This window comes from Bos indicus, chromosome 15 (genome assembly GCF_029378745.1).
Source record: "Bos indicus isolate NIAB-ARS_2022 breed Sahiwal x Tharparkar chromosome 15, NIAB-ARS_B.indTharparkar_mat_pri_1.0, whole genome shotgun sequence".
NCBI lineage: Eukaryota > Metazoa > Chordata > Mammalia > Artiodactyla > Bovidae > Bos > Bos indicus.
In genome coordinates, this window is record NC_091774.1 from 31160239 (window position 1) to 31183197 (window position 22959).

The 22959-nt window shown below is 54.2% G+C and overlaps 1 protein-coding gene across 1 annotated transcript; it reads left to right on the plus strand.

Annotated features, from left to right (window-relative positions):
• Positions 1–1184: 1184 nt before the first annotated feature.
• Positions 1185–20589, plus strand: OAF (out at first homolog). Its single transcript, XM_019974192.2, has 4 exons — positions 1185–1974; positions 17846–17980; positions 19039–19219; positions 19559–20589. The coding sequence occupies exons 1-4, from the start codon at positions 1708–1710 to the stop codon at positions 19822–19824; spliced, it is 849 nt and encodes a 282-aa protein (XP_019829751.2). The 5' UTR covers positions 1185–1707; the 3' UTR covers positions 19825–20589.
• Positions 20590–22959: the final 2370 nt, after the last annotated feature.

Here is a 22959-nt window from a genome sequence, read left to right on the forward strand (position 1 = left end):
TTCATACATGAGTACTGGAAAAAACATAACTTTGACTAGATGGACCTTTGTCAGCAAAGTAATGCCTCTACTTTCTAATATGCTGTCTAGGTTGGTTATAGCTTTTCTTCCAAGGAGCAAGCTTCTTTTAATTTCATGACTTCAGTAGTAAGAAGAGCTCTGGGCTAGTAGTAAGGAAGTGGTTCTGGGCACTCCCTGCAGTTCAAGACACCTAACTCTGCTGGCACCCTCACGGTCCCTGGGTGCTTGGGTACCTGTTGTCATCGTTACTAACCTGTGCTGGGGAAAACCTAGATGGGAAGAAGGCTGAAGAGAAGGGTATTCAACATCTGTGATTAAGATCTGGGAAAAAATAGGGGAACACAGAATAAAGAGAAGTGAAATGAATATCAAGGAACAATAGGTTCTGAACATCCCTCTGGCATTTTCTCTTCTGGAACTGGCAGGACTTTGTAGGTGTCAGCAAATAGGTGTCACCCACTATACCCAGGGGACACTTAGGCCCAAAGAACTTTTCAAATGTTTCCAAAGCACACAGCTAATCAGAGGAAGCAGGAATCCACATCCCTCCTGCCTTCACCAATTCACTGTTGGAGTGCATGGCAAGGCACCCATTTCTGTGGGTTTGTGGGACAGCCTCTGATGGTCAAGCGCATCTTGAGTCCCTGGACATCCTCCAGAATGGTCTGCAATCTACTGTTTTCCTGAATTTGCTCAGACTATCTGTGGGATAGTGAACAGGGGTCTGGGGAGGTGGGCAAGACTGGGGAGAAGTCGTGAACGGGGAAAGTAAGGGCGACCAGACCGAAAAGAACCTGCGCAGGGGCTCAGAAAATGTGGGCACTTCAAGGGCCATGTCCAGAGAGGCGGCCTGACTGATCAAGATTTCACACCTGACGGATGTCAATGCCAGCAGAACCTCAGCCCCTGTCTCCTGATCTATGGCAGTCAAAAGGCTGAACGCGAGGTGAGGTCCGATTTTGCAGAAGCAGCGCAGAAATTCGCCGTCTCAGAGAAACTGAAAAGACCAAACAAAACCCCTAAAACACCAAGCCCGATTCTTTCATCCACGTGGCACAAGACCGGGCCAAAAAAGGACGGGGCGGGGGGAAGGGGGCGGGGGAAGAGTCAGCCGTCCCGCCCCTGCTGGGAGGAAGGGATCTGCCAGAAGAGTCAACCCCCGGGCCAGCCCGGTCGCTGCCGGGGCGCGACGGGGAGGGAGCGCGGTTGAGAAACTCAGTTCCCACCAGGCCGCCGCGCGCGGGTACGCCCCGCCCGCCGCCGAGCGCTGGAAGAGCCGCCGCGGGCCCTTTAAGGGCCGAGAGGTGCGCGGTCTCTTTAAGGCAGGTCCTGGTGGTTTCTGTTTTCTGAAGGAAGTGACGGGGGGTGGGATTGAATGAAAAGTGCAAAACAGAGTCTCGGAGCTCCGGAGTCGGGGGCCGTGGGAGGCGCCGCGCTCGGACTGGGAGGTGGACGGGCCCCGGGAGCGCGGCGTCCGCCTCGGAGCCGCCGGGGGGCGCGCGGCGGAGCGCAGCCCACGTGCCTCGGCGCCACGTCGCTGGCGCCCCGCGGCTGAGCCCCCCGCCCCAGGGGGAGCCGCGCCCCCGTGCCGTGAACTAGCCTCCAAGTTCGGGCGAAGTTTGGCCCCGCAGCTCCCTGCCTGCTCGCGGCGCACCGGGACCGCGAGGGCGGCGGCGGCTCCCGGGGATGCGCCCGCCCGGCCGCTGCGGGGTCCCCCGGGCGTCCCCCGCGCTGCTGCTCCTGACGCTGCTCGTGCCACTGCTGTGGGCGCCGCGCGGCGTGGGCGCGGGGGCCGGGGCTGGCGCGCCGTCGGAGCTGCGGGTGCGGGTGCGGCTGCCTGACGGCCAGGTGACCGAGGAGAGCCTGCAGGCGGACAGCGACGCCGACAGCATCAGCCTGGAGCTGCGCAAGCCCGACGGCACTCTCATTTCCTTCACCGCAGACTTTAAGAAGGTGAGGCACCGTCCGTTGCCTGGCGGTGGGACGGAGCGGGGAAATCTGCGTGCCTGAGAGGGTCCCGTCTGCTGGCCGGAGAACTGGGCCAGGAGAGGGACAGGGACGCGACTTAGCCAAGTCACGCGGGCTCTTCTCCACACCTCTTTGCCCTGCTCCCCAACGCCCATCATTCTCCCCCACGAACTGCTCTGCTGCCCTTCAGACTCTCCCTTGCGGCCTTTCACCTTTTTACTCTGGGCGCCCAGGCGCCCTGACCAGCTAGTTCCGCACTTTCATCTTCCAGGTCTTCCAACGCCCTCCAGGCGCTGACCCTACTAGAGTCAATGTTAATAACCCCGTCTCCCTTTCTGGAGTAATTCCCTCAGGCTCTATCAGGAAAAAGTCCTGGGCCACGCATCACAGGTCCTGGGTTCTCACTGTGACCTAGGGCAAGTCCCTTTCCTTCTCTAGGCCGCCTTTCACACCTCTGTACCGGAACAAGAGGGTGACCCCAGGTCTCCCAGCCCTGACTTCTTGGAGTCTATGTACCACCTCTCCTTGTTCACTTCCTTGGGCTGGGGAAGGGGGTTCCTGGGCGGAGCTACGTGTCCCCCAGGCCAAGGAGAAGCCACCTCTTCTCTTTGGAATGTAAGTCTGGGAACTTGTAGTGGAGGACCTGGGGAGAGGCCCCGGGTGAGGTCCCCAGGCTCTGGGAGAGGTGCCACCTCTTACCCTGCTTGGCAGAAGGGCTGACCAACCCTCAGTTTTGGCTCAGATTCTGGGGAAGCGGGTAAAGACCAGCCTCTTGTGTGTGTGTGTGTGTGTGTGTGTGTGTGTGTGTGTACAAGTAGGTGGGAAGGGGGTAAAGACCAGCCTCTCGTGTGTGTGTGTGTGTGTGTGTGTGTGTGTGTGTGTGTGTACAAGTGGGTGGGAAGGGGGTAAAGACCAGCCTCTCCTCTGTGTGTGTGTGTGTGTGTGTGTGTGTGTGTGTGTGTGTGTGTGTGTGTGTTTGGTGAAGAGAACAAGTAGGTGGGCCTGGCCCCCTGGATTGCGAGGTGGAGTAGAGAATGGAGGTGCTTGGGGTTATCAGGAAGCAGGCCTGGAAGGGCAGTGAGTAACGGTGACCCAGGGGCGGGAACCCTGGCGGGAAAGAAGGTGGGTGAGGTGTGGTACTCAAGGGAGTCTGCTGGTCAACTGAAGCATCCTCCCCACCTCCCTCTCCTGTAGAAAGAGGCCCTGGGAGGCTCTGGGGAAGGGGAGAGGGGAGGCCGATGAGTCAGCCAGCAGTGGGGAAAGCCCAGGGCTCTGGGGCAGCTATCTGAGCCTCCTCTCTCTCCTTCCTCTTGGAGACCAGAACTTGAGAGGACTCAGGGCAGAGTTTGCAGAGTCACCTAGGGACCCAGCCACATTGCCATAGATGGTATATCCAGGTTGGGGGCCAGTGATCCCATGGACAGTGGAGGTGGGGCTTGACGGCTGATCTGTCCCTGGACTATTGGGCTGTCACTGACCAGGGATGCAGAGAGACCAGTTGAGGGGGTGGGGTGGGGGTAGGGGTGCTTGAGTGTTGCGATCGGGAGGACTGTGCGATCCCTTCCTTACTCAGCAGGCCTAAGCTAGGTTCTCAATTCAGGCAGGGGCAGGTGAGTGTGTGTGTGGAGAGAGGGAAGCTGACAGGGCAGGAACACCTCCTGCCCCCCCACTTAAACTCCAGGGGAATTTTGTCAAGTCTGTTCTTTTCCTGGAAAACCCCCAAATAGGGGAAGCAGGAGGCTAAGCGTCCCCTCCAACCTTCCATTGAAACCCTTTGTCCTTGAGAGTGAGCCTCAGGCCAGCCCAGGAGTCTCCCACCTTCCTGCCCCACTGCCCATTGTTCTGTGGCCTTTCTGGAACCCTCGAGAGACTTCCCCATCCCTGGGACCACTCCAGCAGCCAAGACTGTGGATAGGACACCGGTCAGAGAGTCAACGAGTAGGGCTCAGCTTTTATAGCCTCTCGCTGCAGCTTGGAAGGTTTTATTGCTCTATCCTGAGGGCAAGGGTAGGGGAGAGGCCAGTGGCAGTGGGGTGCAGGCCTGGGGCTTGGGGCTGAGGGTAGAGTGAGGGGCCAACTGCCCAGTTAGAGAATCCATTTGGAACTGATTGTAAGAGCCTCATTTTAATCCCCGCAGCAGTTCACACCTCCCTACAGCAGTTAAAACCTCCACCCAGGCTTCCAAAGACTGCTTTTCAGAGTAACCTCTGACCCAGAAGCTGGCATTTCACACCTGCCCTCTGGCATCTCCAGTTTCATTAGCAAGGGAGGGAACTGCGAGTGAAAATTACCAAAGGAAACCAGCTTTCCAAGGTCCCTTCCTACTCTGGATTTCTCAGCTGGCCTGGGGTGGGGTGGAGTTGGGGAAGGCTGGGAGTGGAGTGGAATAGCCTTTAACTCCACCCTAGTCCATGGTCTGCATTGGCCAGAGCAGCTTTTATAATGGATCTTTCTGGGGTGGGTCACCTCTCTTGTTGCTCGCCCAGTCCTCAAGGTCTCTGGCAGATTTCCAAGAGAAGCTTCTATCTAGAAGTAATGACTTTTCTTGTAGGAAAAAATCCTGGACCTGGTGTTTCTTTTATACCATGTACCAAATCCGTTTGGGGGTGGTTTGGGAACAGTCCCTAGTCCATTTGAGGATAGTAACGTTGGCTGTTTTGTCACCTTTAGGAAGTAGTCCAAACTGAAAGGAGACAGACGTAGTTTAACCCTGGGCAAGCTACTTGATCTCTCTAAGGCTTCATTTTTCCATCTGTAAAATGGGGATGATAATGCTACTGTTCCCATGGCCATTGTGAGAACTAAACTGAGTGACATATATGAAATACTCACTGTGTATCATCTGCCGTACCCAATGTTCCAGAAATAGAAGCCACTGACTTTCATAATTATCACTGGCTCACGTCACATCTCAGCAGGGACCCTCTGTGCTAAGCTCGGGTGCAACGATGTTGAACAACAGAGCCAAAGTCACACGGAAAGACAGCACTGAGCCTGGAAGAGCCTTAGTCCCTCATCAGAACCTTCTCTCTGAAGCTCCATGTATTAGAGTTCCCCTGCAGAACAGAAATAATAAAAGAGAAATGCACCCAGGCCCGCAGAACAGAAATAATAGGAGGGAAATACACCCAGGTGGCTCAGTGGTAAAGAACCCGCCTGCTGAGCAGGAGACACGGGTTAAATCCCTGGGTGGGGAAGATCTCCCTATGAGAAGGAAATGGCAACCCACTCTGGTTTATTCTTGCCTGGGAAATCCCTTGGACAGAGGAGCCTGGTGGGCTACAGTCCATTGGAGTTGCAAAAGAGTCGAACACGACTTAGTGACTAAACCACCACCACAGAGCTGTAGAAGAGATTTTATCTGAGGGGTGGTTGGCTCACACGATTATGAAGGCAGAGAAGTCTGTGGTCTGTCAGCTGGAGGTCCAGAAAGGCCTGTGTCGTTCCAGTGTGAGTGCAGAGGCCTGAGAACCAGGAGCATTGACGTCTAAGGGCAGGAGAAGATGGATGTCCGGCTCACGCAGAGAGAGCAAATTTGCCCTTCTCCACCCTTTTTGTTCTTATCGTGCCCTCAATGGATTGGATGATGCCCACCCACTCTGGCGAGGGCCACCTTCCACTCAGGCTCCTGTTTCACATGCTAGTATCTTCCCGAGACACCCTCACGGACACACCCAGAAAAGATGTTTTATCAGCTCTGTGGGCATCTCTCATCCCAGTGATAGGTACATGGGAAGTTAGCCGTCACACTCAAGAGTTGCTGGCCAGCCCCTCCGCAGGGAGCAGTCATTCCTGCTGTGTCCTGCTCCCCAGGGCAGCAGCAAGGCCCCCTGTGCTGGATGTAATATAGACCTCCTCCAGCCGGTCGCACCCCTGCCCCAGCACCCTCTCCACACCCCTCCAACCCTCTGCCTCTGCCAGGAGACAGGGCTCCAGCACTGCCTGGCCCTCCCCACACTGCCACGCTGGACCTGAAGCCAGTAAAGCTGTCACAGTGATCAGCCCACTGTAGGACATGGAGCCCGGGCAAGGATCACACACTCTACAAGGCCCTCAAAGCTACCAGATCACCATCGTGCATGACTGTAAGCCCTACCCACAGGCTGCTGACCATCAGTTCAGGGCGCAGCTTTCAAAAACCATGCTGCAGCTCGGTGGCTCCCAAACTTCGCTGCACATTTGAATCACCTGGGGAGCTTTAGAAAACCCAATGCCTCGCCTGCACTCCAGACCAATTAAGTCCAAATGTCTGAGGGTGGGAACCAGACAGCAGGGTTTTTAAAGAGCCGCTGGTGATTCCAATGAGCAGCAAAGTTTGGGAAGCCCTGGCAGACTGGCAGAGTTGCTTCAGGGATGGAGGGACTTGGAGGAGGCACAGGGTTAGACTGTGAAATGAAGGTCAAGCCCCAACTCAGTCATTTAGTTGAAACCTGTTGTTCTATGCACAATAACCCTAATATGTTTAAACAGCATGTAGACCCGAGGCTGCGTTCTTGGTGCCCTCAGCACAAGAACGCTGATTCATCATACGGTCTCAGTAGGCAGTGCCCTTCTTTATAATTCAAAGCCTATGCATGTAATCATACCCAGATGTACAGACTCGCTGGGCATGTCACCGTCCTGACTCTCCAGCCTGGCTTTTGATCTGACAGTCGTCTTGGTCCCCTTCCCCCAGGTTGCTGTCCCCATCCAAGTTCTCTTTCCCTCTGAGTATCTCTTATCCTCTGAGCGTCCAGAATCTGAGGGAGGGGGATGAGTCATGTTCAAGCGGTGTGGTTTGGTGCTGACGGGGCAGGGAGGGTGGGACTGAAAGATAAGAGAAAGTCATGTGCAGCTACAAAGGGCAGGTGGGGGTGGTGGTGGGCCATGGCTGCAACAGGAGCAGGGAGAAAGGAGCCAGACTCCAAATGTGGGGAGGATGGTGGCCAAGAGGGGCCACGGGCTGGACCCAGGATGTGTGTGTGTGTGTGTGTTAGTTGCTCAGTCATGTCGGACTCTTTGCGACCCCATGAACTGTAGCCCACCAGGCTCCTCTGTCTGTGGAATTCCCCAGGCAAGAAACTGGAGTGGGTTGCCATGCCCTTTTCCAGGGGATCTTCCCGACCCAAGGACTGCACCTGGGTCTCCCGAATTGCAGACAGATTCTTTCCTGTTTGAGCCACCAAGGAAGCCCAGAGCCAAGATAAAGGGGTCCATATAACAGGGCGGATCAGCTCGAGGTCACTCCAAGGGACCCATGCCCTGGGCACCCATGCCCTGGGGGGTGGGGGTCAGAGGAAGAAGCAGTCCAGAGAGCACAGTCATCCATGCCTTGGGGGCTCCCCGTCTGGGTGGGGGAAGCAGCTCCAGGCTGTGAGAGAGTCAGCAAAGATAGGGAATGTGCAAATGGCCAGACTGATGCCTGCGGCTGTTTGTTCTAACAGGATATCACATCATGGGGATGTCAGACATGACGGGCCTGAGGGTGCAGTGTCCGCCTCCCCAGCTTATGTTGCGTCCCTGCAGTTTGTTGGTCTGTAGTGGAGGCACGTGATGGAGAGGGTGACTTTCGGGGAACAGATTACGGTAGAGGTGCTTTCAGCAGAGGCCCAGAGCTTTGTGGTGCCCAGCACATTTCCCCACGGGAGTTCATGCGACGTCATCAGAGAGAACCACCCGGCTTGTGCCTGTGGGGCCCCGGGTTCTAACGCAGTCCCTCTGCCGTGTCTGAGGAAGCCCTCCCTGTGTTAGGGATCAGCAGCCCTGCCCCAAGGTGCAGCCTGGCCTGTACCTCCCACTCCCTGAATACCCACGTCCAGGTGGAGTCCTGGGAAAGGATCCCGGGTTGTGCAGTGAGGACTGCCACCTCGGACAAGTCAGTGACCTTCTGTTGTTGACGGGGGAGAAACGGAAGTGAGGGTCTTCCTGTGAGGCTTCCCACGGGTCACAGGGGTGGTGCCGGTGAGACCGAGGCCAGCTTTGAGGTAAGAATCACAGCTGTCTGGGTCTCACACACTGAGTGGTCACTCAGATCACACACTGACAGTGGCGTTCACACACCTGGCCTCATTTGACCCTCACCACTACATCGAATGGCGGGTATTGCATCCATTTCACAGATGTGCAAACTTGAGACTCAAGCCTGTGTAGTGACTTGGACAAGATCAGTAGCTAACGATCCAGGATGGGGACCCAGGGATTCTCCCACTGTGTTCTGACTGCCTGTGCTTGCTGTGACATATAAATGGGCTCCTTCCTGGAGGCTGAAGAAACCCGAACAGGGGAGGGGAGAGGAAGGAGGAGGCTGAAAAAAGCCTTGGTGCCGAGGGAGACATCTACGGAGAAACTTTCCTGCTTACAGACTTGGGCTGGACCCCTCCCCCCAAGCTCACCACATGCCCCACCATGAATTTTGAGTTTTGACCTCTTCACTGAGCCTGGGATATTCCTCTTTGCCCTTCCCTCGTGGCTCCTGGAAAGACCATGGGAGTGAGGGGACCATTTTTTAAATAGCTCATAGATACTTCTGAGCACTCACTGTACATTTTTCTGTGCTTGACCAGCCGTGTGGCTTGACAAGTCACTTAACCTCTCTGAGCCCGAGGCTCAGACACAACACAAATACCATATGACGGCTTGGAGACATGTTGTGAGGAGTGAGTGAGAGGCCTCAGCAAAGCAGAGACCAGCGGAGGCAGGTGGGAAGAGAACTAGAAGTTCCAGCCGGGGCCCCAGCCCTCCTTCCTGACCCAGCCAAACAGATTGTTCCTGTTCTGGGGACCCAGGCATCATTAGGACTCCCATCCTTTCAGTTGGCAAGTGTTGAAGTGGCTGCCCCCCCCTCTGGGGGGGCAGGGGGAGATTCTGATGAAGGGCTGGGGGTGAGGGAGGGAGGCGCTGGGGCTGGGAATGGGAGTGAGTGGGAAGTGAGCTCCCATCTCAGGAGCCCTGAGTCAGCGGGACATTGGGGTGCATTTGATCCACATAAAGCCGCACATTGTTCCTGGAGCAGTTGGGACAGTGGTGACCTTTGGGATTTGGCTGACGGAACGCTGGGGGCCTGGGGGAGGGCAGGGGGCACTGCCCTCAGCACGTGGTTGCACAGATGACCTGTAACAAGAAGTCTCTGTGTAGGCGTAGCCCCTGGGGTCTGCAGGCATCTCATAAAGGGGCAGCCTGCCTCCCCAGGCACCAGCCGGGGAGTGTGCTTGGCTTGGCTTTGGGTTGATTCTGTTCGCCTCTGTGCCTCTCCAGGGGTCCTGCCAGAGCAGCCCAGGTGCTCCTGTGCCTGTCCAGGGGCGGCCAGTGCAGGGTGAGGAGGGCCCTGCTCCCTGGCTGCCTCCTAGGCTGACCTCTCACCTCCAGCACAGGGAAGCCAGCCCCTCTCTATCTATAAAGCGGCTCCAGCAGAAGCCGAGCAGTAAATATTTGGGTTGGCTCAGGACGGTCCTCAAAACCTCATACTCTGGTGTGCCGGGAAGGAGAGCGAGATGGCAGAGGAAGCTCCCGGGAGACGGTGTGCGCCGTCTGAGGGCCAAGGGGAGAGAGGAACAGGCACTTTGCGGGGACCTGGAGCATGGCCTCCAGCCTGGGCTGTGTAACCACGGTGGCCCAGAGGTGGGCTGGGAGAGGGCTTTTGAGGGAAGATCAGTTCCACCATGGGCTTTCCTGGTAGATTGGCTGGTAAAGAATCTACCTGCAATGCAGGAGTCCCCAGTTTGATTCCTGGGTGGAGAAGTTTCCCTGGAGAAGGGATTGGCTACCTACTCTAGTATTCTTGGATTTCCTTGGTGGCTCAGATGATAAAGAATCCGCCTGCAATGCGGGAGACCTGGGTTCGATCCCTGGGTTGGGAAGATTCCCCTGGAGGAGGGCATGGCAACCCACTCCAGTATTCTTGCCTGGAAAATCCCCATGGACAGAGGAGCCTGGTGGGCTACAGTCCATGGGGTAGGTAGCAAAGAGCTGGACATGACTGAGCAGCCCAGCACAGCACAGCAGCTCCACCATCTGACCCTCTTCGTTTTCAGTTCCCCCGTGGTCCAGGGCTGGGTGGGCAGCGAGGTCTGAGATGAGAGAGCCTCCCCGCATTTCCCCATGGTGGGCTTTCTGGAAAAGGGGGCTGAGGAAGGGCGCTTGGAGTCAGGGGCAGGGGGGCAGTTGGAGCTGGAAGCTGGTGGTGGGAAGGAGGGCAGAGGAGGAGGTGGGGTTGGCCAGGCTAGGCTGGGGAGGTGAACTGGGAGAGGCGGGTGTAAGTGCCTGGATGTAGGTGAGTGTAACAGCCTGTGTGCGGTGGGTGCAGAGACTGGTGTGTGAGAAGGCATGGAAGACACTGTGTGTGTGTGTGTGTGTGTGTGTGTGTGTGTGTGTGTGTGAGAGAGAGAGAGAGAGAGACTTTGGGGGAAGAAGGGAGGGCGGGAGAAGAGTGTGGAGAGACTGTCGGGAGAAGATGGGTGTGTGTGACTACACGCGAGGGGTGCTGCGGTGATCAAGAGAAAGCGGGTGACGTGGAGACTCCTGGGAGAGGCCACGAGGGCAGAAACGTGCTCCTAGGAGCGGGGGTGCGAGAAAGGAGGGGCCCACGGCCGAGCGGAAGTGTGGGCCTCAGCACGAGGGGCATGGGGGGCCTGGGTGCCACTGGGTGAAGGGTGGGAGATCGTTCAAGAATCAGCACCTCTGGATGAAAGCTTGGCCACGTGGCCCCTGAATGGGGGCAAGCAGGTGTCTGTCTGTGTGTACAGTTACGATTCGACTTGGCTGTAATATAAAACCCCACAGCAGTTAAAACAAGAGAGGTTTGTTTCCCCCTTTCATTCTGGAAGCTGGCAGTTGGGCTTGTGTGACAGCGCTAGGGTCATCAGTGCTCCTGTGGCCTGTCTCCGGGGTCTCCTCCTGTCCCCAACACCGAGCTTTCCCTGGAGCCTCTCCCCCGGAAGGCAGCTGTAGGGGCCTGGCACAGGCTGTCTGCTCTTGTAAGTGCAGAGGGCTACCCCCTGCTTTTCCCAGAACAGCCTTCTATGAGATACAGAGGGTCTAGGGCAGGGAGTGAATGCAGAGAATAGAATATCTGGGAGAGGGCTCAGCGGGGAGCTGGGAAGAGCAGAAAGATCATGGGAGTTGAGTTAGAAAATATGGGCGCCTGGGGCTGGCCCTGCAGCTGGATGACCTTGAAGGTCACGTCCCCTGCTGGAACCTCACTGGAGCATGAAAAAGCTCCCCTGAACCTCTAGAAGCCAAAAGCGCAGCTGTAGGACTGCCAGTCGGCAGGAGCCTGGGTACAAGGAAGCCCAAGAAGAACCGTCTTCTTGTTGGGGGCAAGAGGTTTCGATGGAGGCCCCAGACCATGGGTGCCTTCACTCAGCTTTGTGTCAGGCTGAGGACACTGCATAGATAAGGTGGAGCCACTGTCCTGAGCCAGGGGCACAGCGTGGAGGGCCTGGGAGACTTGTTGCCCAGGCAGAAGACGCTACACGAGTACTGGGGCCCTTCTGAGGTGTTTAGATAAAATGCACGCTGGCCTAGCACAACTCAAGTTTCTGATTCAGCTCTAAGCCAGAGATTTGTGCATGTCACCTCCAGGCTGAAAATCCAGTGATGACTTCCAGCGGTCTGCTAGATGAAGCTCAGACTCTTTGACTGGGCTCTCAGACCCTGTCCCTGCCCTCCCACCAGCCTCTTCCTTCCACTCTCACTGATGTCCCCTCCCTCCCTCCCCTCCCTGGTACTCCCATCACTTTGCTTAGGACCCTGGCCTGCTCTTGTTTGTTCAGTCCATCCTTCATTTATTCATTTCTAGATATGTATTGAACACAACACCTGTTGTGTTCTAGTGGGTGGGGATACACTGCAAATAATATACTATCCTGGCCTCAAGGAGTTGAATCTGGAAGGAAAGACAAGGAAAGAGGTCATTCCAGACACAGTGGGAGGAAGGTAGGGATTGGACCTGGCCAACTCTGCTTGAGGGTTGGTGGGGGTGGATGGATGCATGTGAACTGAGTCCTGAAGGATGCTGGGCAGGATGGGACTGGACATCCCTGCCAGGCATCAACTCAGACAGGCACCTGGCCTCGCTTACTCTGGAAACCGCCACCTCTTTGGTTCAGTGCTTAGAACTGTCAGCAAAGATGTGGATGCCAGCCTCTGGGGGGTACACTTTATGGTGAGGACAAAATAAGCCTTGGAAGGGCATTAGGCAGATCATAAGACGGTAGCGTGAAGAGATGGATGGGTGGAGGCATTAAGATGCCTTTGTACCTCCCCGGCTTCTGTAATGGGGCTTCCCAGGTGGCGCTCGTGGTAAAGAACCTGCCTGCTGATGCAGGAGGTGCAAGAGATGCGAGTTCGATCCCTGGGTCGAGATGAGCCCATGGAGGAGGAAATGGCAACCCACTGCAGTATTCTTGCCTGGGAAATCCCACGGACAGAGGAGCCTGGTGGGCTGCAGTCCACGGAACGACTGAGCACACAGCACACACACACACGTTTTCTGTAATTGCCTCTCTCTTGGCTAGAAAGCCCCCTATCCTCTTATTGTCCAGAACCAGTGAAGTACCCTTCAGTCTAGTACAGGGGTTCCCAGCCTCCAGGATCTAGTGCCTGATGATCTGAGGCGAAGCTGATATAACAATAGAAATAAAGCACAGAGCAAATGAAACGCGCTTGAATCATCTCCCAACCGTCCGTCCATGCCTGCTCCCACCCCCCAGCCTGATTCGTGGGGACATTGTCTTCTACGAAACCTGTCTCTGGTGCCAAAAAGGTTGAGGACCTATGCTCCAGTAAGTCTTCCCTCCCTCCCAGCCCCATGCTTAAAGGGACCGGAGCACTAGAGTCGGACACGACTTTCACTTTCATCTTTACCCTATAGCACTCTGCATAAGCCTCAACCCTAGGCCTCATCATGGGCGCTGACTTCAGTTGTAGGTCAGCTTCCCCTGTGAGCCCCTTGAAGACTGGGGCCCTGACCTTGGTGTTGCCCACTGCCCTGCCCTGCCGCCTGTGAAGGACCTGCCCCAGGTGATGCTAGTCAGCACTCTCCCACCGATTTGCTGATTACCTGCAAGCTCCAGCAGAGTCAGCTGACTTCTGTGGGGCTCTGGTGTGTCTCTGGAAGAAAGCTCTGTTTTCTTGCCTCTGCAGGTCTGGAGTTGATCACAGTTGGAGCTAGGCCAGGGATTGCAACAATTCTAGAGAAAAGCTGAAGGAGTCCAGCCCATGCTGTTCTGAGACCTTTCACTCATTTTTCCTCTCAGGAATTCCTTGAGGTGTAGCTATTGTTGCCTGTACTCATTTTACACATGTGGAAACTAAGATACAGACAGGTCAAGTGAATCCCCCAGGATGACATGGCGCGTATCAGCAAAGCCAGGATCTGAATGCAGGCAGCACTGGCTCCAGAGCCTTTGCTCTTAACTATCCTGCCCTCTGAGAACCTTTAAACCACCCACAAAGGACTTCAGCAAATCCTCACTACAGTAAGTTCCCTGTATACAAATGAGTTCCCTTCTGGGAGTACGTTCATATGTCCAGTTTGTTCGTTAAGTCCATCAAGGTTAGCCCAGGTACCCAACTAACACAGTTGCCTATATAGTACTGTACTGTCATGGGTTTATACTTTTCACGCAAAGAATACATTTAAAAAAACACAAAATAAAACATTTTTAATCTTACAATACAGTACTTTGAAAAGTACAGTAGTACTGTACAACAGCTGGCATACAGGGGCTGGCATCGAGTGAACAAGCAAGAAGAGTTACCAACTGGAGGAGGGAGAGGAGGTGGGAGATGGTAGAGCTGAAGGATCATCAGCAATAGGAGACGGAGGGCAAGCTGCAATTTCATTCATGCTTGACGTTGATGGCTCAGGTTCTGGTTCCTTGCTGGAACCAGATGCACGTTGGCATCTTTGAACGTTCGCAACTTGAAAGTTCGTATAGGGGACTTGGTGTATCTCTGTGACCATCCCCTCTGTATGGCCCAGTTTCAGCCCTGGTACCGTCCCCTCCTCTTCTTCCTGGTGGCCTGCTCCTGGGGGGCTGCAGGTTCCTAGGAACCTGTGGGAGAAGGAGCCTTATAGAAACTGCCCATCTTAGACATCCTAGCCTGAGACCTGGGCCTGAAAAGCCTGCCATATGCTCTTCCCAGCTGTGTCGTCTGCCTTGGGCGTTAGGCCACATCTGGGTGGATCATCCCAGGGGATTCTTGGGCAAGGAGAAAAGCTGGGAGCTTAGCACCTGGTCAGATGTTCCCTGAAGTAGGGGGCCCTCTCCCCCTGCCCTGTCCTCTGTGTTGAAGGGAAAGGGGGCCCTGGTAGTGAGTCTGAGGTGTCGGGAGTAGAAGGTAGGAGAGACACTGGTCATGATGATGGAGCCACAAAGATCCAGCTGCTTGGACTGCTGTCTCCCTCCTGGGCTCAGCACAGGGAACTTGGTTTCCTGGAGATACAGATTAAGAAGGTTGGAAAATTCAGGGTTTACAGAGGCCCTGGGCAGAGCAGGCAGAGGGATTAGAAAGGTGATCCTGCGTCATCTTACCCTGATGTTTGCATCAGATGCTGTTGACTGTTAGTCACACACAGCCTTGAATGGGAGCCACTGTAGTCCTGGGCAGGTCTGCAGAGGACACGCAGACCACACGGCGGGAAGAGGGCCCTGCATTCTCTTCTGTCTCTCACTGGCTGTGTGGCTGCAGGCGGACCGCGCTCTCTCTCTGGGCCTGAGCTTTAGTTTCTTTAGAAAGTGAAAGTGGTGGTTGCTCAGTCATGTCCGACTGTTTGCACCCCCAGGGACTGTAGCCCACCAGGCTGCTCTGTCCATGAAACTCTCCAGCCAAGAACACTGAAGTGGGTTGCTGTCTCCTTCTCTAGGAAATCCTCTTGACCCAGGGATCGAACCTGAATCTCCTGCACCATCTGGTCTGTAACTGGGCATCAGAGACATTGGATTAGTTGACCTAGAAGCAGTTGTTCATTATGGTTGCGAGAGTTTGGATTTTGGAGGCAGGCTGCCTGGGTTAAAAATTTTGGCTGCATTTCCTCTTGGTCTCATGACCTTGAGCAAGTTATCCATTCCAAACACAGTAATAATCATAGTTCCTACCTCCTGTTGTTGTGCAGATTTGAATGGGGCAGTATATCCTTTTTGACTCATGGTAACAGTGACTTGTCCCTTCCAGTTATAAACTTCAATAAATCGTTGTCCTACAAAAATAAATGAGAGACATAGAGGAAATCTATCTCAACAAAAAATTCTCATCCCCTCGCTTCACCCGCAGTCACATTCCCATTTTGGTAGCATTTTGCTGTTGTCATTGACTTTGTTATTTAATCTAGAAGCAGAGAAAATATTCTGACAGATTTCGTTCACCCCTTGGTCTGGTCTAGAATTTTAAATACTTTCTCTGGCTAGTGGTAGATGGGTAGTGTCCAAGCCAGGAGGCCAGCTCGGGGCAGCCCATAGACCACAGGCTATGGCACGTGTCTGTGGTATCGGAGAAGATGCTGTGAATATCCCAGATGGCATTCCCTTCAAGGGTCACGGCTGAAAATATGCGGACTTTGGATCCTGCCTGGGGGTCCTGCCAGGGACATCCGCCTAACACAGCCCCAGGAGGGGAAATCTGGTATCAAGTCTCACCTGGCAAAAACTGAGCGGAAAATGCACCCATGTACCAACTCCAGTCTCCCCTCAGCCGACCTGAGGGTGTGGAAGATTGGATGACCGAGGCTTGGCGGGGCAAGGACAGCCTAGCCTCGTGACCCAAGAGCGGATTTCCTGCTGAGAGGAAGCTGAGGTTACCCGAGCTGTGATTCACCTTCCCTCCAAGTCTGGGGCCAGGAGGAACCTAACATAACCTTTCTCACCAGCTGGGCCTCAGTCTCCCTTTCTACGATCTTGGTGGAAAATCTCCCTGGACACTCCCACCCCTCAATGTTCCAGAGACCATTTATAGTGAAGGGAAGTAGGGAAAGTCCTTGTAGAGTCAGAGAAATTCCAGAGGGCATGGGGTGGTGGGGTGGGGAGATACTTCCCTGGTGGGCCAGTGGTTAAGATTTTGCTTGCTAATGTAGAGGGTACCAGTTTGATCCCTGGTCAGGAAACTAAGATAAGATCCCACATGCCTTGGGACCCAAAAACCAAAAGATAAGACTGAAGCAATATTGTAACAAATTCAATAAAGACTTTAAAAAGGGTCCACATCAAAAGACTCTAAAACAAACAAACAACGAAAACGACAGAAAGATCATGGGGATTTGTGGGATGATAGCACTGGAAAATCCCTGGACGGAAGAGCCTGGTAGGCTGCAGTCCATGGGGTCGCGAAGAGTCGAACACGACTGAGCGACCTCACTTTCACTTTTCACTTTTCATGCACTGGAGAAGGAAATTGCAACCCACTCCAGTGTTCTTGCCTGGAGAATCCCAGGGACAGGGGAGCCTGGTGGGCTGCTGTCTCAGGGGTCGCACAGAGTCGGACATGACTGAAGCGACTTAGCAGCAGCAGCACTGGCCAGTCACTTGCAGTGGGCCAGTGGCCCCAGCCAGCACCGCTGAGCACTTAACTCAGGGCAGGCATTCTCTGTGTTTTCCTTCACACCAGCCTGTTCTGTCCTCACCACAACCTCCGGGTAAAAGTGGCATCATCCCTTTACAAACAAGGCTTAGAGAAACTGGGAGATGAGCTGAACGCCACTAATACACTGCAGACTTGGAGGGGAACCCTGGGCCCCTCAGTGCCTACACTGGAATCCAGGGGGGCCCCTCAGACCCTGTTCTCAGAGCATTTCACTTGGCAGGAAGCACTCAGTGAACCGGGATGTTTGGTGAATGAGCCCAGGGCACGGTCATTGAAGGATTCATATCTATATAGGCTCTATACCCTCTGTGTTGGTACAGGATCACTAGGGTTCCTGGAGGAACCATCAGTGTGACCAGGGTCCCTCCCAGGCAGGGGGGATCTTCCCACACTTAGACCACTGCTGACTGGGACCTGCTGATGTCTCATCGGGAGCCATTAGCCAAGGCACAGAGCTGGGTGAGAGCAAGGGATACCTCAGGTGCCCAGGGTTTCAGCAGCCGGTTTGGAAAGGGAACCCCATCCCACAGCCCCTCTCCCTTCTTCCTCTGCCCCTCTCTGGCCTCCCTGATTCACACAGTCAGTCAGTGACAGGAAGGAGCCCTTGGCCTGCTGGCCAGGCCATTAGTAACCCCATGGGGAAAGGGGAAGTGGGGAGGGAAGGGGAAAGGTGAGCCATCGCAGCGCCCTTGGCAACAGCTGCTGCTGTGTCTGCCCTTAACCCCATCCTGACCCCGCCACCTTCATCTGAGATGCTGGTGTCTAGAAGCCTGGATGACCAGAAGCACTGGGGGCCTTCTCCCCAAACCTACTGAATGGGAAAGTCAGCAAGAGGAACTCTGAAATCTGTGCTTGTAAAAAGTGCAGCCTCTGCCTTGTGACACCCTGGTCAGGCGGTCGTAGGGGCCCCGACTCACCCTGATGAGGGAACACAGGGGTGCCCCAGAAGGGAAGTATCAGCTATGAGTGGACCAGGTGCCAAAAGCGGTGGTTTCCTTTAAGGTGAAGTTCTGTACTTTTAAACAGCCTTGTTTTTGGAAAGCTTTCTAGCAGTTCACTATGTGAATTTTCCAGAAGGCTTTGGAACATCTGGGGTGTGTTCTTTTAAGTCACGGGTTTAAATGGGAAAGAAAAAAATTCCCAGGACAGCAGGAGGGAGGTGTCCGTTGCAGGACAGTGTCCAGGCCTGTGTTCTCTGAGGGGGGGTGGTCTGAGCTGAGCATTGTGTGTTGGGGGGGGGACTGGTGAGGAGATCTCACCCCCTCCAACCAGCCCCCATCCTTCTGCCCTTCCCCATCAGGATGTGAAGATCTTCCGGGCCTTGATTCTGGGGGAGCTGGAGAAGGGGCAGAGTCAGTTCCAGGCTCTCTGCTTTGTCACCCGGCTGCACCACAATGAGATCATTCCCAGCGAGGCCATGGCCAAGCTCCGGCAGGTGAGTGCCCACCCCAGGCTTGCCCCAGAGCCTGCACGCACCCCTGCAGCTGAGCCCTGGCCTGGACCCCACCCACCCCAGCCTCAGTGTCCCACCCCGCCCCGATCCACCTAATCCCTGGCCCCACACTCAGCCTCTAATCCGGAGCCCCCTGATTATGCCCCAGGCCACACCTGATCCCATAACCCCAGATCCCTAATCTGCACCGAACCCCCATCTCTCAAATTCTTCCTGCCCCCAACCTCAGCCCCTCCCCGTTTATGATGGAGGCAAGTCAGATCTGCCTTCAGCTGTGGCAACGCCACTCATCATCTGGGTGACTCTAGACATGTCACCTCCCTTCCAAGTCCCTATTTTCTTTGTTTTTTGGCCACGCCACAGGGCATGTGGAATTTTAGTTTTCCCAACCCGGGATGGAACCCGCCGCAGCCCCTGCATTTGAAGCCCAGTCTTAACCACTAGCCCTCCAGGAAAGTCCCTCAAAGCCCCTATTTTCTTACTGAGAGATGGGTTACAGTGAGAATTAAGTGGGACAGAGCATGTAAAGCATTCAACACAGCTTTGGAACCCCTCAGCTTTTTGCCCACTCCCAGTCCCTTCCCCTACCCCAGGCCTCTCCCTGGCCTCATGTAAGCTCCCTAAACTCTTCAGCAGGACCTGTCCTAGGTCCCACCCTTCTGTCTGCTTTTCCCAGAGAGACTCAGTTACCTGGATATTGGCAAGTACAGGACCCCAGCGGTCACTGACCCTGGGACAACTGGCCTGGCTTGCCCACCTCCAACACCACCCCCACCCCCACCCCCCCAGCAACATGTCAGAATTTTCCCTAAGGTCTCAGAGGTCAGCCCAGTGGCCAGCTGAAAAGAATTGACGGTGCCCTGGGTATCAGTTTTTCCACCAGTTGGAGGGGGGCTGGTTCCCCCTGACTGTCACCCTGCAGGTGGCCCCAAGGATCTGAAGGCAGCCAGCCTGGGTTTGTCTGACAATCAGCGATCAGGGAAAGAGTGGGCAGGGGGCTGACTGAGGCCGGGTAGGAACAACTCTTCTCTTCTACTCAGAAAAACCCACGGGCAGTGCGGCAGGCTGAGGAGGTGCGGGGCCCAGAGCAGATGCACATGGACATCGCCGTCAACTTCAGCCAGGGGGCGCTGCTGAGCCCCCATCTCCGCAACGTGTGTGCCGAGGCCGTGGATGCCATCTACACCCGCCAGGAAGACGTCCGGTTCTGGCTGGAGCAAGGTCAGCTGGGTGCGGCCCACTGCTATATCACCTCAAATATGATGGGGAGCAATGATGAGATATGGGAGTTCTCCACCCAGCTGGGACTGGTCAGGGAGGGCTTCCTGGAGGAAGTGATGCCTGCGTGGCACTGGCAGGGGCAAGTGAAGGACTTGAAGTCAGACAGTCCTGAATCCCTACTTACTGTGTGACGTCAGCCAGGCCGATAACCTCTCTGGGCCAGTTTTCTCATCTGTAAAACAAGGATGGTAACACTTAGCTCATGGGAGCACTAGGATGCCTGAAGGGGCCAGGTGGGGAGGCCCCCGCCCCCGCCCTGACCCCCGCCTTCTCTCCCAGGTGTGGATGGCTCCGTGTTCGAGGCTCTCCCCAAGGCTTCAGAGCAGGTGTTGCTGCCTCGCTGCGGGCAGGTGGGGGACCGCGGGAAGCCCTGCATCTGCCGCTATGGTCTGAGCCTGGCCTGGTACCCCTGCATGCTCAAGTACTGCCACGGCCGCGACCGCCCAGCGCCCTACAAGTGCGGCATCCGCAGCTGCCAGAAGAACTACAGCTTCGACTTCTACGTGCCCCAGAAGCAGCTGTGCCTCTGGGATGAGGACCCCTAGCCAGGCTGGGACGAGGGGTGGTCCCCGAGGCAGCTGCCCGGGACCCACTGCCCCTCCCCCAGCCGCCAGAGGGGGTGCCCCCCCACCCCCGACAACGGAGGCCTTAGCGCTCTTCCTTCCCATCACCTAATCCCGGAGCCTCTGGCTCCCTCACCCGTGACTGTGAAAGGGGTGTGGTGTGGCAAGGTTTAACTCATGAAGGCAGCCCCCACTCCTGCCCTGTGCGCCTTCCTTGGGGAGCCAGGGAGAAGGGGGGGTTCTCCAAGCTTGCCTCCCCTCCTTCGTCTCCCCAAAGTGTTCACTTTCAAGCACCCAAAATGTGACGGCCTGTGACTCTCCTATTTAACTCTTCAAAGGTTTAGACCCTGAAGGGTGTCTGTGCCTGTCGTACCCACCTCCCCACACACAACTCCTGCCCCACCGTTGGGAAGGACCTGGCCCCTGTGCACCGTCCCACTGCGCAGCAAGGAGGGGAAGAATCATTGCACCAGAGGGGGCGCAGCCCCTAGCACGGATCTCAGCGCCTTCCTCTCGTTCTGGCCTCGGAGGCCGCCGTCCCCACCCTGACACAGAATACGTGCCTTTCTGCAAACCTGGACTTTGCCGAGGGAGCAGGTGCTGGCTTGCTCCCTCTAAACAGAAATATTTTTGTAAGGTTCTGGGACAGGGAGGGAGCATGAAGTATGAGGAAAACTTGAATTCCAGATTTTTAATGCAAAATATTTATCATTTGTACCAGAAATAAAAGTTTAAATTTTTACTTGACTGACAGCTCTAGATGCAGAGTTCTGAGAGAATTTTTGGCCAATGCTGCCACCTGGTGTCAGGAGACGTGTCCCTGTCTAGGGAACACGTCTTGGGGACAGCCAGCCTAGGGACAACTCCTGAAGCACCTACTGTGTGCTCAATCTTGGGGTGGGGGGAGGATGTAGCTGGGGGTGGGCATTACTAGGAAAAGCTATGACAAAACTTCTGCACTTAAGATGAGACAGACACAGGTGGGTAAGCAGTAAAAGACACCGTGAGACAGATGAAAATTCTGAGCCAGACTTCTCCAGGGATCAAATCCTGGAAATAGGTTTGTTGTTTTTTTTTCCTATTTTAGGGCTTCCCAGGTGGTGTTAATGGTAAAGAATAATGCAGGAGACATAAGAGACCTGGGTTCGATCCCTGGTTTGGGAAGATCCCCTGGAGGAGGGCATGGCAACCCACTCCAGTATTCTTGCCTGGAGAATTCCATGGACAGAGGAGCCTGGCAGGCTACAGTCTGTGCTGTCACAAAGAGGCAGACATGAATGCAGCACACTATAATTGATTTACAATGTTGAGTTTCTGTTGTACAGCAAAGTGATTCAGTTGCGCACAGGCACACACATATATATATTGGTTTGCATTTGTTAATCTCAAACTCCCAATCTATTCTTCCCCACCATCCCTGCTCCCGTGGCAACCACAAGTCTGTTCTGTATGTCTGTGAGTCTGTTTCTATTTTGTAGATAATTGCATTTGTGTTATATTTTAGATTCTACATGTAAGTGATATTATATGGTATTTGTCTTTCTGATTTACTTAGTGTGATCATCTCTAGGTTCATTCATGTTGCTGCAAATGGCATTTTAATTCTTTTTTCTGACTGAGTAGTAGTGCACTGATACATGTACCACTTTTTTTTTTTTATCCATTCACCTGTCAGTGGACATTTAGGCTGTTTCCATATCTTGGCTATTGTAAATAGTGCTTCTATGAACATAGGGGTACATGTATCTTTTTAAATTAGAGTTTTGTCTGGATACATGGCCAGGAATGGGATTTCTGGATCATATGGCAATTATATTTTTTAGATTTTTGAGGAAACTCCATCTTGTTTTCCATAATGGCTGTACCGATTTATATTCCCACCAGCAGTGTAGGAGGATTCCCTTTTCTCCACACCTTCTCCAGCATGTTATTTGTAGACTTTTAAATGATGGCTATTCTGACTGGTATCTCTAATTTTCTTGAAGAGATCTCTAGACTTTCCCATTCTCTTGATGAAAGTGAAAGAGGAGAGTGAAAAAGTTGGCTTAAAGCTCAACATTCAGAAAACTTAAGATCATGGCATCTGGTCCCATCACTTCATGGCAAATAGATGGGGAAACAGTGGAAACAATGACAGACTTTATTTTTGGGGGCTCCAAAATCACTGCAGATGGTGATTGCAGCCATGAAATTAAAAGATGCTTGCTCCTTGGAAGAAAAGTTATGACCAACCTAGACAGCATATTAAAAACCAGAGACATTATTTTGCCAACAACGGTCTGTCTAGTCAAATCTATGGTTTTTTCCAGTGGTCATGTATGGATGTGAGAGTTGGACTATAAAGTGAAAGTGCAAGTGAAGTGCTCAGTCGTGTCCTACTCTTTGCGACCCCTGTGGACTGTAACCTACCAGGCTCCTCCATCCATGGGATTCTCCAGGCAAGAGTACTGGAGTGGGGTGCCATTTCCTTCTCCAGGGGATCTTCCTGACCCAGGGATTGAACCCGGGTCTCCCGCCTTGCAGGCAGATGCTTTAACCTCTGAGCCACCAGGGAGATCTGGACTATAAAGCTGAGCACCAAAGAATTGATGTTTTTGAACTGTGGTGTTGGAGAAGAGACTCTTGAGAGTCCCTTGGACTGCAAGGAGATCCAACCAATCTATCCTAAAGGAAATCAGTCCTGAATATTCATTGGAAGGACTAATGCTGAAGCTGAAAGTCCCATAGTTTGGCCACCTGATGCGAAGAACTGACTCATTGGAAAAGACCCTGATGCTGGGAAAGATTGAAGGCAGGAGGAGAAGGGGACGACAGAGGAAGAGATGGCTGGATGGCATCACCGACTCAGTGGACATGAGTTTGAGTGAACTCCGGGAGTTGGTGATGGACAGGAAGGCTTGGCATGCTGCAGTCCATGGGGTCGCAAAGAGTCGGATACGACTGAGCGACTGAACTGAACTGATTCTGACTGAAGTGAGGTGGTACCTCATGGTAGTTTTGATTTGCAGTTCTCAAACAATTAGCGAGGTTGAACATCTTTTCATGGGCCTACTGCTGGCCATGATTCTTATTTGCTGTGCAGTCTTGATTTGTTACTTTACCTCTCTGTACCTCAGC

What these genes read in the sequence shown, in the direction of transcription:
- OAF (XM_019974192.2), top strand. Translation starts at nt 1,708, where the DNA reads ATGCGCCCGCCCGGCCGCTGCGGGGTCCCCCGGGCGTCCCCCGCGCTG. An exon ending in TCACCGCAGACTTTAAGAAG is followed by an intron (nt 1,975 to 17,845) that starts GTGAGGCACCGT and finishes CTTCCCCATCAG; the next exon opens with GATGTGAAGATCTTCCGGGC. An exon ending in CCGGTTCTGGCTGGAGCAAG is followed by an intron (nt 19,220 to 19,558) that starts GTCAGCTGGGTG and finishes CTTCTCTCCCAG; the next exon opens with GTGTGGATGGCTCCGTGTTC.